At 42.0% G+C, this 18,417-nt stretch overlaps 1 protein-coding gene across 1 annotated transcript in view; it reads left to right on the top strand.

The window, feature by feature from the left end:
- The window catches only part of LOC126204362 (diacylglycerol lipase-alpha-like), a 392,827-nt gene that overhangs the window by 39,854 nt on the left and 334,556 nt on the right, over nt 1–18,417 (top strand). The window contains exon 2 of the mRNA XM_049938737.1: nt 8,094–8,195. Coding sequence (XP_049794694.1) covers nt 8,094–8,195 — 102 coding nt within the window. The remainder of the gene's footprint in view (nt 1–8,093; nt 8,196–18,417) is intronic.

Here is an 18,417-nt window from a genome sequence, read left to right on the forward strand (position 1 = left end):
CGTCTTCAGATACACACCATCAGACCATTTCGTCTTCCCTCGACAGAGAGTGTCTGATTGCGGTGGGTTCCCGTGTCGCTGGGCCCAAGGCGAAATGGGGAACGGGCCACGTGCTCGGCTCCTTGACCCTTACTAACAGGTCCCAGGTGTTACCCAGTGTTGAGAATGCTTCTGAGCCAACATGGGATGCCTCTCCTGCTGGGCCCGCGGCCGACTCTCCTGCCCAACCCGGAAAAGTGCAAGGGATGGGTATGCTAATATTTGCGCACCCCAGCGTTAGGCGGATAATGGACACGCCCAGGGAAATATCAGGCAGAGCGCGAAAGAATGGCAGTATGCTGTCAGTATGCTTCCTGGAGGGCCTCGTAGCTATCGAGCGCACTGGGTGTTTCGGCTGCAAATGGTGGTACATGTCGGCACGAATGATGCCTGCCACTTGGGTCCTGAGGCCATCCTCGGCTTTCGGCGGGTGGATGATTTGGTGAAGGCAACTAGCACCGCACGCGGCTTTATTATTTGTAGCATCATGCACAGCGTCGATCGCGGTCCTCTGGGTTAGAGCAGAGCGGAAGGTCTAAATCACAGACTCAGACGATTCTGAGACGGTATCGGATGCGTCTTGCTCGACCTTCGGTATCGGGCGGAGGGCTGTAGCATTCCCCTTACCAGGTGAGGCGTGCACTCCAGTAGGAAGCGGTTACAAGGATAGCACAGTGCGTGCGGCGTTCATTTGGAGGTTTATAACGTTAGGGCAACGCCCTACACATGGAGGTTTATAACGTTAGGGCAACCCGCCCCCTCCCCCTGCCCTCGTTTGGGACTAGAGGCTCATTGCCTTCCAAAATCGGAGATACATCAGTCACAATGTTATCAGAGAATGCTCGTCCTCGCCTATCGAATGTAGAAAAGATTGACATGATTCTAGTAAATCGCAGGAGTATCCACGGTAACCTTCCAGAATTAGTGTCGCGTATTGAAGGTTGCATGCGCAGCAGGTATTAGGAACAGAAAGCTGGCTGAAACGCGAAGTGCATACTAACGAAATCCGAAGTTCAGATTGGAATATTGATCGTAAGGATAGGTTAGTCGCCAATTGTGGTGGCTCTTTATTGCAGTAAAGAATTCGATATTATCTAGCGACGTTATCATGCATTCCGGAAGTGAATCAGCCTGGGTGAAGTTAAGCATCAAAGGGCGGAGAAAAATGGTAATCGGATCTTTTTATAAAACGCTTGCAATAGGAACTGTGGTGGTAGGGCGCTTCAGAGAGAACTTGCAGAATATCGTCACTAATTTTTCTGATTATACTGTTGTAATAGGAGTTACTTCAACATGCTAGGTGTGGAACGGGAGATTCATGCGATAAAACTAGTGCCAGTGACACCGATTCATGTGACATTATTCTGAATGTCTTACCCGTAAACTACTTCGAGCAGATAATTCGAGAAACAACTCGTGAAGGTATGTTTGTGTCTGCGAGGTCTAAATTGTGCCTGAAGACTTTGCTCTGAAAATACGTATGGCGGCCGGTGTGGCCGTGCGGTTCTAGGCGCTTCAGTTTGGAACCGCGTGACTGCTACGGTTGCAGGTTCGAATCCTGCCTCGGGCATGGATGTGTGTGATGTCCTTAGGTTAGTTAGGTTTAAATAGTTCTAAGTTCTAGGGGACTGATGACCTCAGAAGTTAAGTCCCACAGTGCTCAGAGCCATTTTTTAAAAAAATACGTATTTAAGCCATATTGAACGATGGTTATCAATTTTTTCCGCTTGTTCTCCGCACCTCCTTCATATTTGCTGCTGACTACATAAACACATTGCAATTTGTGTCCTGTCCATTCTGCTATCAAAAATATTTTTTCACCTTTCTTAACAAAAATGATTCAAATGGCTCTGAGCTCTATGGGACTTAACTTCTGAGGTCATCAGTCCCCTACAACTTAGAACTACTTAAACCTAACTAACCTAAGGACATCACACACATCCATGCCCGAGGCAGGATTCGAACCTACGACCGTAGCGGTCGCGCGGTTCTAGACTGTAGCGCCTAGAACCGCTCGGCCACCCCGGCCGGCCTTTCTTAACATTAAGATAGGATAATCCGACAAATTTGTGCTAATTCAGAGTCTTACCGACGGTTATTCTTCCCAAGCGCCATTCGCGAGTAGAACAGGGAAGGGGGGGGGGGGGGAATCATTTAGTGGTACCAGAAGTACCCTCGGCTACACACTATAAGAGTGGCATGCTGATTAAAAATTTGTATCTCATTGACCATATTTTATGCAAACGCGAGCACAGTGCTTCAGATCCAAGAGATTAATTGAAACATTTTAAATAGACCAGTAGGTACAGACTAAACCGAAAGTGTCTTGTAATTTCCTGCTGGTTATAGCTTGCAAAGCCACCACAGTGTTGCAGCTGTAAAGAGAGTAACTGGAATCCGCTTCAGAGAGAGCCAGCTGCGGCACAGCTCTGCTTTGTCAACTTCTCTTCGTAATTGTCAGGTTTGAAACTTCTGATGCGATTTACGGTAATCCGGTTAGCCCTCGAGCGTGCTAAGGGCGTGTGACAGAGTTTTACTCAGTCCACGGCCCCTGTTTGTTAAACCCAATACGAAAATCAGCTTAAATTTTCTTTATAGCTGTGATGATATGACAATCGATTATGGCGGTGTAACTGCTGCGGTTTTCCGGATATCTAGCAGCGCTGGACAAGTCATCGTGACCACAGATCCTTTACCTAATTCCAGTGCAGTTCGCGCTTATTGAAATGTACACATGATCAACAACAGCAACTTACGTACCTATAAAATAGCTTCTTTGCTAGAGAACAACAGAAAGACTGACCATTGACAAACATAGGCAGGGAGGGAGGGAAACACCGTTCTCGCCATATACCAGTTTGCCTAACTGTAGACATAAGACAAATAGCCCTGAGCACTATGGGACTTAACTTCTGCGGTCATCAGTCCCCTAGAACTTAGAACTACTTAAACCTAACTAACCTAAGGACGTCATACACATCCATACCCGAGGCAGGATTCGAATCTGCGACCGTAGGGGTCACGCGGTTCCAGACTGTAGCGCCTAGAACCGCTCGGCCACCTCGGTCGGCAGCTGTAGACTGTAGACCTCTGTTCACAGGCTAAGTAAAACACTGATGACATGCTGAGTGCATCCTCCGATTTTATATTGTGTACATTTCGACGACGTCAAAGTTGCGTCTGTTATTCTTAAATGTTACAAATATTTCTCAAATTTTCAAATGATGTCTTTCTCTGAACTGCAACTTGTATGTTACGCTATAGTGATCTAATAAGCATCGTTGTAAACAATTATTATTATTATTATTATACTGAAATATTTATTTACTGGTAACCCTTGCTGAATCGTACTCCCATGCACAGAACAAAACGCTTGACTACTTTACAAATGGGCAAACGCGCTATGCGTTTGGCGTCAACCAGTTAAATTATCCATTTAAAATCTTTATGGTTCAAGACACAAAATCCTTTTATGTTAGTTTTATTAGATTCGGATTTTTCACCAACGAATTAATGAAAACGTCTACGCCAAAACCGTTCTGGAAAAAGCTAGTTTTCCTAGCAAATCAGTGTTTATGACGTAATGTCTATTGAGTACGTATCATACAATGACATAATTCTGCAGGTACTTTAAGCGTTGTAAGTGGATACTATTTGCACACTGTATTGTGACTCGTTCAAGTAACAAAAAAGTAGTAAATTAAAACGTGATGCTGATGTCCTACTGCATACAATGCGAAAACGTAATAAGCAATAAATTTTTACAGTGCATTATTTTGTGGGTGAAGTCCAGACAGGAAAATGTTGGATATGTTTGAAATTATGTGTAAAGTTTTTTTTTATGTCAAAGTGCTCTCATTCTGAAATATTGGATGAATAAACTCAGGATAATTTGCAAATCGTGAGTTATGCACAGCTTCTAACATTAATATTTGTCCTAATGTTTTAAACGTTTAACGTAAGATTACACCTGTTGATGAGTATATTTTGACAACATTTTAAATTTATGAATTTGGTCAATAATTACGTGAAATACCGAAAATCAATTTCTTTTTGCCCAGACAGCCCTTACAGAGACAACCTGCAACAGAGATTTGATGACACTTTCAGGCGTTTAGTAATGCAGGCACTGTATTCATAGAATACACTGAGTTAACAAAAGCCGTGGGACACATCCTAATATCGTGTTGGACCTCCTTTTGCCCGGAATAGCGCAACAACTGCACGTCGCATGAACTCAGCAGATAGTTGGAAGACCACTGCAGAAATATTGAGCCGTGTTGCCTCTAAAGTCGTCCATAACTGTGAAAATGTTGCCGGTTTATGATTTTGTGTACGAACTGACCTGTCGATTATTTCCCAAAAACAATCTATGAGATTCATGTTGGTCGATTAGGGTGGTCAAATTATCCACTCGAATAGTTCAGAATGTTATTCAAACAAATTGTGAAGAACTGTGGCTAGCTGACACAGTGGATCGTCATCCATGAAAATTCTTTCATTGTTTGGGAACAGGAAGTCTATGAGTGGCTGCAAATGGTCATTAATCGATTCAGTTGGATGACAGGACCCGGTCCATTCTACGTAAACACATCGCACACCATTATCGAGCCGCCACCAGCTTTTCCAGTGCCTCGTTCACAGCTTGGATCCACGGCTTAGTGTGGTCTGCACCACACTCGGAGCCTACCACCAGCTTCTGCCAACTGAAGTCGGGACTCGTCTAACCAGGCCGCAGATTTCCAATCATCTAGAATCTAACTGATATAGTCAGGAGCACAGAAGACGTGCTACAGGCGATATCATGCTGTTAGCTATAGCCGATTAACGTAAAATTTCGCCGCTCCGACGTAGCAGATATGTTCGTCGTACATTCCACATTGATTTCTGCGGTTATTTCACGCAATATTGCTTGTTTGTTAGCACTGACAACTCTACGCAAAAGCTGCTGCTCTCAGTCGTTAGATGAAGGCCACCGCCCACTTCGTTGTTCCTGGTAAGAGCTAGTGCCACAGATTTGTTATTCTCGGTACCCTCTTCACACTGTACGAGGTGTGGCTAGAAAAAAACCGGACTAGTACTGGTGAAACAATAAAACGAATGCAATAAGGCTGAAAGTCGCGTGGCCTGTCACGTGACTCTCGCTCCGCCTACTGCTCGAGTTTCATCTGCCTCCTGCACTCAGTCTGCCCGTGGCGTCTGTTTTAAGTAGTTGACGTTTTGTCTGTGCGTCGGAAAATGTTGAGTGTACAGAAAGAACAGCGTGTTAACATCAAATTTTGTTTCGAACTAGGAAAATCTGCGAGTGAAACGTTTGTGATGTTACAACAAGTGTACGGCGATGATTGTTTATCGCGAACACAAGTGTTTGAGTGGTTTAAACGATTTAAAGATGGCCGCGAAGACACCAGTGATGACACTCGCACTGGCAGACCATTGTCAGCAATAACTGATGCAAACATTGAAAAAATCGGTAAACTTGTTCGACAAGATCGCCGTTTAACAATCAGAGCAGTGTCTGAGTTAACAGGAGTTGACAAGGAAAGTGTTAGGCAGATTCTTCATGAAAGTTTCAACATGAACAAAGTGTGTTCAAAAATGGTTCCAAAGTGTCTCACAATTGAACAGAATGAACGCCGAAGAATGATTTGTTCTGACATCCTGGAAAACATTGAAAGTGATCCCACCTTCTTACAAAATGTTATTACTTGCGATGAATCGTGGTTTTTTACTTACGATCCCGAAACTAAACGCCAGTCGATGCATTGGAAAACTCCTGGTTCTCCACGACAAAAAAAAGCACGAATGTCAAAATCGAAATTCAAGGCAATGATGATTGTTTTTTTTTTTTTTTACATCAAAGGGATTGTGCACATTGATTGGGTACCAGAGGGACAAACAGTGAATCAGCATTACTACATTAGCGTCCTGGCTACCCTACGTGAGCGAGTACGGAGAAAACGTAACGATTTGTGGAGAAAAAAGTCATGGATCCTTCACCAAGACAATGCCCCAGCTCACAGTGCGTTGTCAGTGAAGACGTTTTTGGCAAAACACAACATTCCCATCTTAGATCATCCACCCTACTCACCTGATTTGGCCCCCTGTGACTTTTTTCTTTTCCCTAAAGTCAAGTCAGCTTTGAAAGGAACTAGATTTGAGACTGTTGAAGCAGTAAAAGAAAAAGCGACGGAAGTAATGTATGCACTTAACAAAATGATCTGCAGCATTGCTATGAACAGTGGAAAATTCGTATGGAGCGGTGTAGAGACCGAGGAGGAGAGTACATTGAAGGAGATAACATGAAATTGTAAATAATTGTAAATAAATGTTTTTTCGAGCATCAGTCCGGTTTTTTTCTAGCCGCACCTCGTACATTTCTGAATGCCTCTTCCGTCTAGCTTCAACTACTATTTCGCGTTCAAAGTCTGTTAATTGCCGTCGTGCAGCCACAATCACGACTTTAAACCTTGTCGCCTGCATCACCCGAATACAAATGACAGTACTGCCCTTTCATACGTTATGCACGCGATGCTACCACAATCTGTATACACACACACACACACACACATCAAAAAAGTCTTGCATCACGTCGGTTCCGAGAGTTCCAAAACCTGTACAGAAAATTGGAATAGAGATCAGCGTAAACATCATCTCCACACTTTTTATTGCTCATGAAAACCAAACATTGAATGTTGTACCGCCATACAGCGAGACCTTCAGGAGGTTGTGGTCAAGATTGCAGTACACACCTGTACCTCTAATACTCAGTAGCACGTCGTCTTGCACTGATGCATGCCTGTATTCGTCGTGGCATACTATCAAGGCACTGTTGGTCCAGATTGTCCCACTCCTCAGCGGCGATTCGACGTAGATCCCTCAGAGTGGTTGGTGGGTCACGTCGTCCATAAACAGCCCTTTTCAATGTATCCCAGGCATGTTCGATAGGGTTCATGGCTGAAGAACATGCTGGGCACTCCAGTCGAGCGATGTCGCATCTTGAAGGAAGTCATTCACAAGATGTGCACGATGGGGACGTGAATTGTCGTTCATGAAGACGAATGCCTCGCCAATATGCTGCCGATATAGTTGCACTATCGATCGGAGGATACCATTCACTCATCGTACAGCCATTACGGCGCCTTCCATGACCATGGACCTCGCTATGGATGTCGGGAGTGAAGTTGTGCATCATGCAGCGTATTGCACACAGTTTGAGTCGTAAAACGACGTCCTGTATCTGCACGAAAAGCGTTATTCAACATGGTGGCGTTGCTGTCATGGTTCCTCTGAGCCATAATCCGTAGGCAGCGGTGATCCACTGCAGTAGTAACACCTTGGGCGGCCTGAGCGAGGCATGTCATCGACAATTCCTGTCTCTCTGTACCTCCTCCATGTCTGAACAACATCGCTTGTTTCACTCCGAAACGCATGGACTGTTCCCTTGTTGAGAGCCCTTCCTGGCACAAAGTAACAATGTGGACGCGATCGAACCGCGGTATCGACCGTCTAGGCCTGTCTGAACTACAGACAACACGAGCCGTGTACCTCCTTCCTGGTTGAATGACTGGAACTGATTGGCGGTCGGACCCCTCCGTCCAATAGGCGTTGCTCATGCGTGGTTGTTTACATGTTTGGGGGGGTTTGGTGACTTCTCTGAACAGTCAAAGGGACTGTCTGTGTGATACACTATCCACAGTCAACGTCTTATCTTCAGGAGTTCTGGGAACCGGGGTGATGCAAAACTTTTTTGGTGTACGCATATCGCTATCCCATAACTTTTGTCGCCTCAGTGAGGGTAAAATTTCGTTATTTGGATCGCTCCTTGGCGTGACGACTGTAATGACCTGCTGTGTGCCTCGAAGTCGCTGCCTTGAGACGTGTTTCCCCGCTATAGCAACACTGTGTTCTCGTCCTTACTACTGTAGAATGTCTTGTGCCTGACGTAGCTGAGATGCGGCTTGTGTTGCAGGAATCGTGTGCCTGTAGCTGAAGCGTGTGTCTTGTGTTGGAGGATCCATGTGCCTGTTGCTGAGTTGTGTCTTGTGTTTCAGGAATCATGTGCCTGGAGCTGATCTGGCTGGTGGCCGGAGTCGTGTGGCTCGCCTACCACTACCGGCAGTGCCCCGCCCACTCTGCCAAGGAGGTCGCCCTAGGTTCGTACCAATTATTTCTGTCTCTGCTCTGCTACAGAAACACTTGAGCTTCCCATGAATATCTCTTATTGTGACAGACATGTTGTGATATTAGTAGGCAGTGTCTTTCCACGTAACGTTGTCAGTACACATAAGGTAGAGAGGATCGATGGATTTTAACTTACTATAATCGTTCACCATTTTAATACTGGAGGGGAATACTGGGACGGGGGGTGGGAATTGTAGACTGTGACCAAGAGATGAATGCAGTAAGCAGGTTCTGATGGATACAGGTTGCAGTAGGATGGACTAGCTTGGAGAGCCGCAATAAACCAGTCTTCGGACTGAAGACCGCAAGAACGACATGTATTGTTTCCACTTCGCTTTATTTTGCTTCTTTACTAACTTTCTCCCACGGCATACCACCACTTCAGTGGAAAAAATGATTTCACAACTTACATGTAAGTTTCATGCATGTACCCAATATTGAAAACCTGCAAACGTTACAAAATATGATATGTGCCATTAATTAGATTACTACTGGCTGCAAAATATTTTGTCTTTCAACTTGTCGGTAGGTGCAAGCTATGATTTTATGATTGTTACACTATAAAGACCTTGTTCATCTACATCATTTTCCGCAAACGGCCTAATGGCGTTTGGCGGAGGGTGCTTTTGTACCACTAAGTGAGCCCTCCAACCCTGTTATGCACACGAAAAGCGTGTGGGAAGAATGATTGTCGGTAAGCCTCTGAATTGGCTTTAATTTCTCGAATTTTGTTTTTGTGGTCATTACGCGAGATGAATGTGTGTGTGTGGGGGGGAGGGGGGGGGGGAGTGATATGTAGTCTGAGTATTCCCGAAATGTGCGCTCTCGAAATCTCAATAGCAAATCTCTCCGGTGATGCACAAGGCCTCGCCTGTAACGTCTGCCAGTGGAGTTTGTTTAGCATCTCCGTCACGCTCTCGCACCGGCTAAACGATCCCGTGACGAAACGCGCTGCTCTTTGTTAGATCTTCTCCATCTCTTGTATCGGTCTTACCTGGTAGGGATCCGAGATAGATAAACAGTACTCGAGAATCGATCGAACAAGCACCTTAGAAGCCAGTTCCTTCGTGGATGAGTTAAATTTCCTTCATGTTCTTTCTATGAATCTGTGTGTGTCAGGCGGCCGCTGTGGCCGAGCTGCTCTAGGCGCTTCAGTCCGGAACCGCGCTGCTGCAACGGTCGCAGCGTCGAATCCTGCCTCGGGCATGGACGTGTGTGATGTCCTTAGATTTGTTAGGTTTAAGTAGTTCTAAGTCTAGGGAGCTGATGAACTCAGATGTTAACTCCCATAGTGCTTACAGCCATTTGAACCATTTGAGTGTCTCGTCCGCTTTTCCTCCTATTTTTTTATGCGTGGTCATTCCACTTAAGGTCGCTCTGGATAGTTACTCCTAATATTTCACGGTAGATCCTGTTTCCAGCGGTTTTTCATCAATACTGAAGCTGTACAGTAGTGGATTTCTTTTCTTGTGTATGCAAAATATGTTACATTTATTTACGTTCATGGTAACTGCCAGAGCCTGCACCATTCATCAATTATCTAGAGGTCATTCTGAAAACCGTTACTATCTTCTGACGTTGCTACTTTATTATAGACAATCGCATCACCTGCGAACAGCCTTAAAGAGCATCCGACCCTTTCTACCAGATTATTTATATATATTGTAAAGAGTATCGCTCCAATCACACTTCCTTGGAGTACTCCGGAAATTACCCTTACATTTGTCGATTTTGTTCCGTTAAAAGCGACGTCTTGAGTTCTATCTGCAAGGAATTGTTGAATCCAGTCTCAAATCTACTCCGATACTCAATCAGGTCGTCTTTTCTCTTCACTAAACTTCAGTATGGACGGTGTCAAATGCCTTCCTGAAGTCCAGGAACACGGCATCAACCTGGGCGCCGTGGATCTCATGAAGGAACAGAGCGAGCTGAGTTTCACAGAACCTCTGTATGCGGGATCCATGTTGATACTTATACAGGGTGAGTCACCTAACATTACCGCGGGATATATTTCGTAAATCACATCAAATACTGACGAATCGATTCCACAGACCGAACGTGAGGAGAGGGGCTAGTGTAATTGGTTAATACAAACCATAAAAAAATGCACGGAAGTATGTTTTTTAACACAAACCTACGTTTCTTTAAATGGAACCCCGTTAGTTTTGTTAGCACATCTGAACATATAAACAAATACGTAATCAGTACCGTTTGTTGCATTGTAAAATGTTAATTACATCCAGAGATATTGTAACCTAAAGTTGACGCTTGAGTACCACTCCTCCGCTGTTCGATCGTGTGTATCGGAGAGCACCGAATTACGTAGGGATCCAAAGGGAACGGTGATGGACCTTAGGTACAGGAGAGACTGGAACTGCACATTATGTCCACATGCTAACACGTTTTTATTGGTATTTTTCACTGACGCACATGTACATTACCAGATGTACTGCGGCGTGTACGACATTCATTACGCCAGAGATTGCAATTGTGTGCAGCAAATGATGGCCACCACATTGAACATCTATTGGCCTGACATGTCGGGACACACTCTATTCCACTCCGTAATTGAAAACGGAAACCACGTGTGTACGTGTACCTCACCCCTCATGGTAATGTACATGTGCGTCAGTGAAAAAGACCAATAAAATGGTGTTAGCATGTGGACGTAATGTGCTGTTCCAGTCTCTTCAGTACCTAAGGTCCATCACCGTTCCCTTTTGATCCCTACGTAATTCGGTGCTCCCCGATACACACGATCGAACAGCGGAGGAGCGGTACTCAAGCGTCAACTTTAGGTTACAATATCTCCGGATGTAATTAACATTTTACAATGCAACAAACGGTACTGATTACGTATTTGTTCATATGTTCAGATGTGCTAACAAAACTAACGTGGTTCCATTTTAAAAAAACGTAAGTTTGTGTTAAAAAACATACTTCGGTGCATTTTTGTATGGTTTGTATTGAACAGTTACACCAGCCACTCTCCTCACGTTCGGTCTGTGGAATCGGTTCGTCAATATTTGATGTGGTTTACGAAATATATCCAGCGGGAACGTTAGGTGACTCACCCTGGATAGGAGATTTTCGTTCTCCAAAAACATGTTCCATAATTCTAGAACAGATTGGCATCAACGATATAGGTCTATAATTGTCTGCCCTTTCCTGCGCCCCTTCTTAAAAACAGGAATGGCCTGCGGTTTCTTCCAGTCGCTAGGTACCGTTCATTGCTCAAGTGATCCACGATAAATTACTGACAGATGGGGAGCAAGTTCCTTCGCATAATCTTTCTATAATCTTACAGATTTCTCATCTTGTCCTATTAAGCGATTGTAGCTTTTTTTCTATCTCGTGTCGCTTATCTCAATATCTGCAATTTCGACGTTCTTACGACTATTGAAAGTTGGGGCCGTGTTACGATCTTCTGCGGTGAAACAATTTAGGAAGACGTCACTCAGGATTTCGGCCAGTATGGTCACTGACTGAACGCATTGATGATTTTGACCTACTTACTGATTTTACATACGACGAAAACCTCTCCAGGTTTTTAGTCAGATCGGTGATAAAGTTTTACTTTCGAAGTCATTGAACGTTCTAGTACTTTACATTTTTTGAAGTTCGACATGAGAATATTTGAGATGGAACTGTCAGTTGCAGCGATTTGGAGCACTACACTTTAAAATGGACTATAGATTAAAAAATGCTATGAAAGGGGTAAATCACCAGGACATGTATTCAGTTTTATGTTAACCAATAAACATGTATTTGCTAATTTTCTAGCACACATCTCCTAGCAACTAATCACGTGTTCGGTAGTTAAAAATATAATAGGAATTGTGCAGTTGCTGTTATTCAAGAGTAGAGAGCAGTTTTATACTTCTGTTGTCAAACTCCATATATTCAAATTTTCGCTGCAGATAGTTCGAATTTTCCTTTCTGACTTTGCTGAAAAGCGTCTATACAGGGTGTTACAAAAAGGTACCGCCAAACTTTCGGAAACATTCCTCACACACAAATAAAGAAAAGATGTTATGTGGACATGTGTCCGGAAACGCTTAATTTCCATGTTAGAGCTCATTTTAGTTTCGTCAGTATGTACTGTACTTCCTCGATTCACCGCCAGTTGGCCAATTTGAAGGAAGGTAATGTTGACTTCGGTGCTTGTGTTGACATGCGACTCATTGCTCTACAGTACTAGCATCAAGCACATCAGTACGTAGCATCAACAGGTTAGTGTTCATCACGAACGTGGTTTTGCAGTCAGTGCAATGTTTACAAATGCGGAGTTGGCAGATGCCCATTTGATGTATGGATTAGCACGGGGCAATAGCCGTGGCGCGGTACGTTTGTATCGAGACAGATTTCCAGAACGAAGGTGTCCCGACAGGAAGACGTTCAAAGCAATTGATCGGCGTCTTAGGGAGCACGGAACATTCCAGCCTATGACTCGCGACTGGGGAAGACCTAGAACGACGAGGACACCTGCAATGGACGAGGCAATTCTTCGTGCAGTTGACGATAACCCTAATGTCAGCGTCAGAGAAGTTGCTGCTGAACAAGGTAACGTTGACCACTTCAGTGTATGGAGAGTGCTACGGGAGAACCAGTTGTTACCGTACCATGTACAGCGTGTGCAGCCACTATCAGCAGCTGATTGGCCTCCACGGGTACCCTTCTGCGAATGGTTCATCCAACAATGTGTCAATCCTCATTTCAGTGCAAATGTTCTCTTTACGGATGAGGCTTCATTCCAACGTGATCAAATTGTAAATTTTCACAATCAACATGTGTGGGCTGACGAGAATGCGCACGCAATTGTGCGATCACGTCATCAACACAGATTTTCTGTGAACGTTTGGGCAGGCATTGTTGGTGATATCTCGATTGGGCCCCATGTTCTTCCACCTACGCTCAGTGGAGCACGTTATCATGATTTCATACGGGATACTCCAGCTGTGCTGCTAGAACATGTGCCTTCACAAGTACTACACAACATGTGGTTCATGCACCATGGAGCTCCTGCACATTTCAGTCGCATTGTTCGTACGCTTCTCAACAACAGATTCGGTGACCGATGGATTGGTAGAGGCGGACCAATTCCATGGCCTCCACGCTCTCCTGACCTCAACCCTCTTGACTTTCATTTATGGAGGCATTTGAAAGCTCTTGTCTACGCAACCCCGGTACCAAATGTAGAGACTCTTCGTGCTCGTATTGTGGACGGCTGTGATACAATACGCCATTCTGCAGGGCTGCATCAGCGCATCCGTGCGACGGAGGGTGGATGCATGTATCCTCGCTAACGGAGGACATTTTGAACATTTCCTGTAACAAAGTGAAGTCACGCTGGTACGTTCTGTTGCTGTGTGTTTCCATTCCATGGTTAATGTGATTTGAAGAGAAGTAATAAAATGAGCTCTGACATGGAAAGTAAGCGTTTCCGGACACATGTCCACATAACATAATTTCTTTCTTTGTGTGTGAAGAATGTTTCCTGAAAGTTTGGCCGTACCTTTTTGTAACACCCTGTATAAAAAGTGTTTGAACTTCTTGACATTAATTACGAATCAGCTTCAGCTCCACTATTTCGTATGAGGAATTATTGTTTCAATTCCTTATTTATATCGCCAATATCCTCCTGACCTTGATTTTACACATCATGCAGATTATTTCAGACTTCATCAGCGTGGGAAGGTTAATAACATCTGCTTCATTATTTACTGAGTGGCCAAAATTAAAGAAACCTTGGAAACATTTCATGCACCCTAAGATAGGCAGGCCAGCCTACATCGTGTGATCACAGTGCGATGATGTAAGTTGGGATGGCGTATAACACTACTAGGACTGCGTGGTGGCGCAATGTTTACGTAGCTTGCGTAATCAAATACCAAGTTTGGTATATTACTTATTATGTCCCAACAGAACAAGTAATCCTGTCAAAGAAAAGCCACATATAACACTACACTCTGCTACTATTACACCATAACCCCAAAGTAGGAGTCAGTTTACAAAACAAAATTATTTTGTTATAATAAATATGGTATTACGCAATCAGAACAGTGTTACCCTCTGAGAGGAATTTTGTTGTTTGACCATGTTGTACCTAACGGAAGTGGCTTATCGGAAATGAAAGTCAGAATTACGTAACTAATTAAACAGTGACTAACGAAGAAATTGCCTTCCTGCACTGTTAAACTGATAATGGTAAAACGGCCGCCAGCCTAACTAGGCAAAAGAATGATCAACATTCTCGTTGAAGAAAATAGTAATTAATAATTTTAACAGATAAACACAACCTATACTTGACCACAAGCGAGTGCAATTAACTCTGATACATACATATACATATGATAAGGTTGAAACCAACAATTAGAGCAGCAGAAGCAATTTGCAAAATTATAACAGCTACCAAAACACACTATTACTTTACACAAAGTGACTTGTCTTTATAACGTTATTATTAATATGCACTTCTAATACACGAGAGAGAGAGAGTAAACCTGAATATATAATTTCCTACTATTGCAGTTTTCCACTTTTACTGCAGTGAGACACAAAAATAACATATATGCAAGACACTGACTCACCTTCTGCGATTTGCAATAATAAGCAGTAATGTAATCATTTACTAAGCAAGAAATATTATAAGCCTCAGTCTTAAGAACTTTTACTTGAAGTTGGCAACAACACGTTAATAAGCAGTTTTCACTAGGAAAATAATTTTCAGTTCAAGAGGCTTTAATTAACAAAATCACTCTAGGCTCCAATGTACTTTCAGTAAGGACACTCGGTATTCAGTATAGTCCAAACGGTGAGGATCCTAAGAGGTTATGATGAGGAGAAAAGTCAAGGTAGATACACAAATTCAGATATAATTTACCTTATATTTCAGCACATTAGCACATCCTTTAAGCTGATCCTTCACCGTACATCATAATGTCACTATGAAGCAATGACTGCGCAATGTGGTGGCAACTGCATGCAGGTAGGTGGAATTGCAGGCCGATTTCTTGATGGCGATGATAGAGACAAATTCCAGAATATTTCCAACTATTCGAGCCCTTGGAGAGAAGCATGAAAATCCTCTCTTGGAAATCAGCACAATATGCGTCTTTCCCATGGAATAGCACGGACTCGTAACTCGTGTCCGTCTGGTGACTCGTCTCCGACGGCTTCCGTTTCCGTCTCCGTGTGCTTTCCGACTGACTTCCTCGTCTACTTCCGTGTCCGTCTCCGACCGGTGGCTACCAGTCCCACCTTTTTCCGCAAGGCCAAACACAATTTGCGCATTCTGATGCAATACCGTTCCCGTGGGGAACCACTACACCTTATGGTGCAATAATTGCTAAGATTCCTAAGTGAGGATCAGCAGTTTACATAACAACAAACAAACGCATTGGATAACACAGAACATTTACACATATTAACAAATAAAGAAATATACAGTTATGTGTTACCCATTCAATCACACACATTTACAGAAGTAACATTAATTAAATAAAAGCAAAATAAATCAGTAGATCATTAGAGCTATGGTGTTACACATGCCCCATGTTTCGTTGAAGTTTCCTGTAAGGGACACTTCAAGGAAACATCCATAACACCTAAGTGGTGGTGGCTACAGAAAAAAAATTATACCATCCAACTTCAGTTGGGAAGAAAAAAAATACATATTACAGACATACAGCATATACATTAAGAAATTTTATACTTTTTTTTTTAAGAAAACATTTTAAAATTGAGACATTTACACCAATTTTCATCCACAGACTGGTTTAAAGAAATTAATTTTCATCATTACATAGGATACCTTTAAGCATGTTCATTTCACACACATATAGTTTAAATAAAAGACAAACAGTACACAAAATAATCTATACATTAGTAGAATAGGTATAGCTTTCAAAAAAAATAAACACACATACAATAGCACAGAACATTTTAACCTAACAAAGCAGAAATTTATCATTCAATATTTTTAAAGGAATGTAAATATTCAAACACACAAGCATGTTAATGATTATAGTACTTTTTCAAGGTTTTCTCAAAATAGTTAACTTTAAAGCTGCTCTTCATTAATAGCAGTCCAAAATGTTTGTTGCACATAAACACATTAACCTATTCAGATCCTATCTTTAATCATCACTGCTGTAATTTTAAAATAAGGCAGTCCAAAACAAACATCTACATCCATTTGAATTATAATCCATTTTTATTTTATAATAAGTTCTCACTGACTGCAGAAAGAATAGTCAGTTCATAGCTCATTGAGCAAAAAACCTAACTTACTTCACTGCTTGCCTCAGCACTAGCAGTCCAAGTTATACACATTCTGCCCATTATTGTTTTGGCAGTCTTTATAAACATTTAGGCACAAAAACACACTTTAGGTTTGGCAGTTCATGCCCACGTATCAGCTCCTTGCCCCACAATGGCAAGTCCTTTGGCTACTGCTCAACACAGCATATTTGGTAGTCCTTAATTTCAGGACCACAGCATTTTTATTCATTTATCTTGTTTCATTGCCCAACAACATATTTTTGAGCAGTTCATTATCATCATCTTCATGTTTTTCATCATTCTGTCACACTTTTGGTACAAATTGCATTAATGGTATAAAACATGATACCTGCAACTTTGAAACAGTTATTAGACACTGGCAACAAAACCATTTCTTTTCAAATGACAACTTCAGAAAATATATACATTGGTCAAGAAAATTTTAAATGACATTTTTGGCATAATGACAATGTTCAGGGGTTATTTAAGTCCCTGATTTATAGTTTTTCTCCCCTCTTTCTTACTCATCAATATTTCTTCTAAAGTCAGTATTCAGTATAATTACACATTTAGGTTATCAAATATGTCAAAATCAGAACAGTAACTTTACGTCCTTCTGTAAGTGACTTCTGCCTACTCTTTGTGGCACTAGACACATATATCTCATATCTACTTTACACATATTAATCAGGTTTCTCTCCTCAATTTTGACACAGAACATTTTTCAAAACATTTACATTTAGTCATATTGTGGCATTTATTTACCTTGTTTTCAGTATTCTTACCATTTCTCATCCATATTTTTCCTTTTAATTACTTTTCCATTACATTTTTTTTTTTACAATACTCACTATACTTTCATTATTCTTGGTCATCTCTAGTGTGCCCAATATGCTTGTGCACAACCAATACACAGTGTCTTACATTATTTCTACACTTTTCATTTTACTCTGATAGAGAAGAAGGAAAGAAGATAGTAAAAGTTCTGAATGATGAAGAGGAAGATTGGCAGCACGAAAAGAAACGGAAGTAGTGCTGGCAACAACTCGGGTCCCTGGTGCTCTTCAGACACCTGACAATGCAAAGAGTGCATGTCCCCTGAGGGTTAACAAACCTCATCTGAGGACATGTACTTTTAAATACACAACATGATGCAAATATAAGTCCTTTCTAATTTTTTAAATACATTAGAAATAAATTATTATCCTTTTGGAGTTCTTTGCACTCTCATTAAGTTACTATATCATTATTCATAAAGTTTTCAGGTTTGTCACACTATTTTGTCCTATTTCATAATTAGACTGGCAACAGTAAGTATCCAATTAACATTGAAACAGTTCCTAAGCAGAGTCACACAGTACAGTACAGTAAATAATAAGCAACCTCCCACAGGTCTCAGGATCAACAAAACAATAATCCACCTTCAGGTAACACTCAGATACAATAATAATAAAGTCATGCATTATATTAAAAATATATATACATACAGTATTCTGCCCCCTGTCTCTTTATTAACCAGGCAGTCTTATGGTTCATTAAAACAGTCACTTAAGTCTGGTGGTTTTTTTAGGCCTCCTACTTGCTACATCTTTCACTAAGCTATCCAGATCTTGCCAACGTTTTGTTTCATCAGGTGGCTTTTTAGGTTTTGGAATTTTAAAATCTTTAGCAAGATATAACATCTCATGTCCTGCTATTATTTTATCAGGTGGTTCTTTTTGTTCCTGTAATTCACATTCAGTTAAAATATTTATTAAGGCTTGCCCCAGTATAGTATCATCTGGGGGTTCCTGTAAATTATGCCCCTGTGTTACATTATTGAATAATTCATTCGGTTTTGACCCAGTTCTACTTTCTATATCTTGCTTTGGAAAAATGTCACTAATTTTCTCATACCCTCTTTCAGTAAAA

This window comes from Schistocerca nitens, chromosome 9, assembly GCF_023898315.1.
Source record: "Schistocerca nitens isolate TAMUIC-IGC-003100 chromosome 9, iqSchNite1.1, whole genome shotgun sequence".
Lineage (NCBI taxonomy): Eukaryota > Metazoa > Arthropoda > Insecta > Orthoptera > Acrididae > Schistocerca > Schistocerca nitens.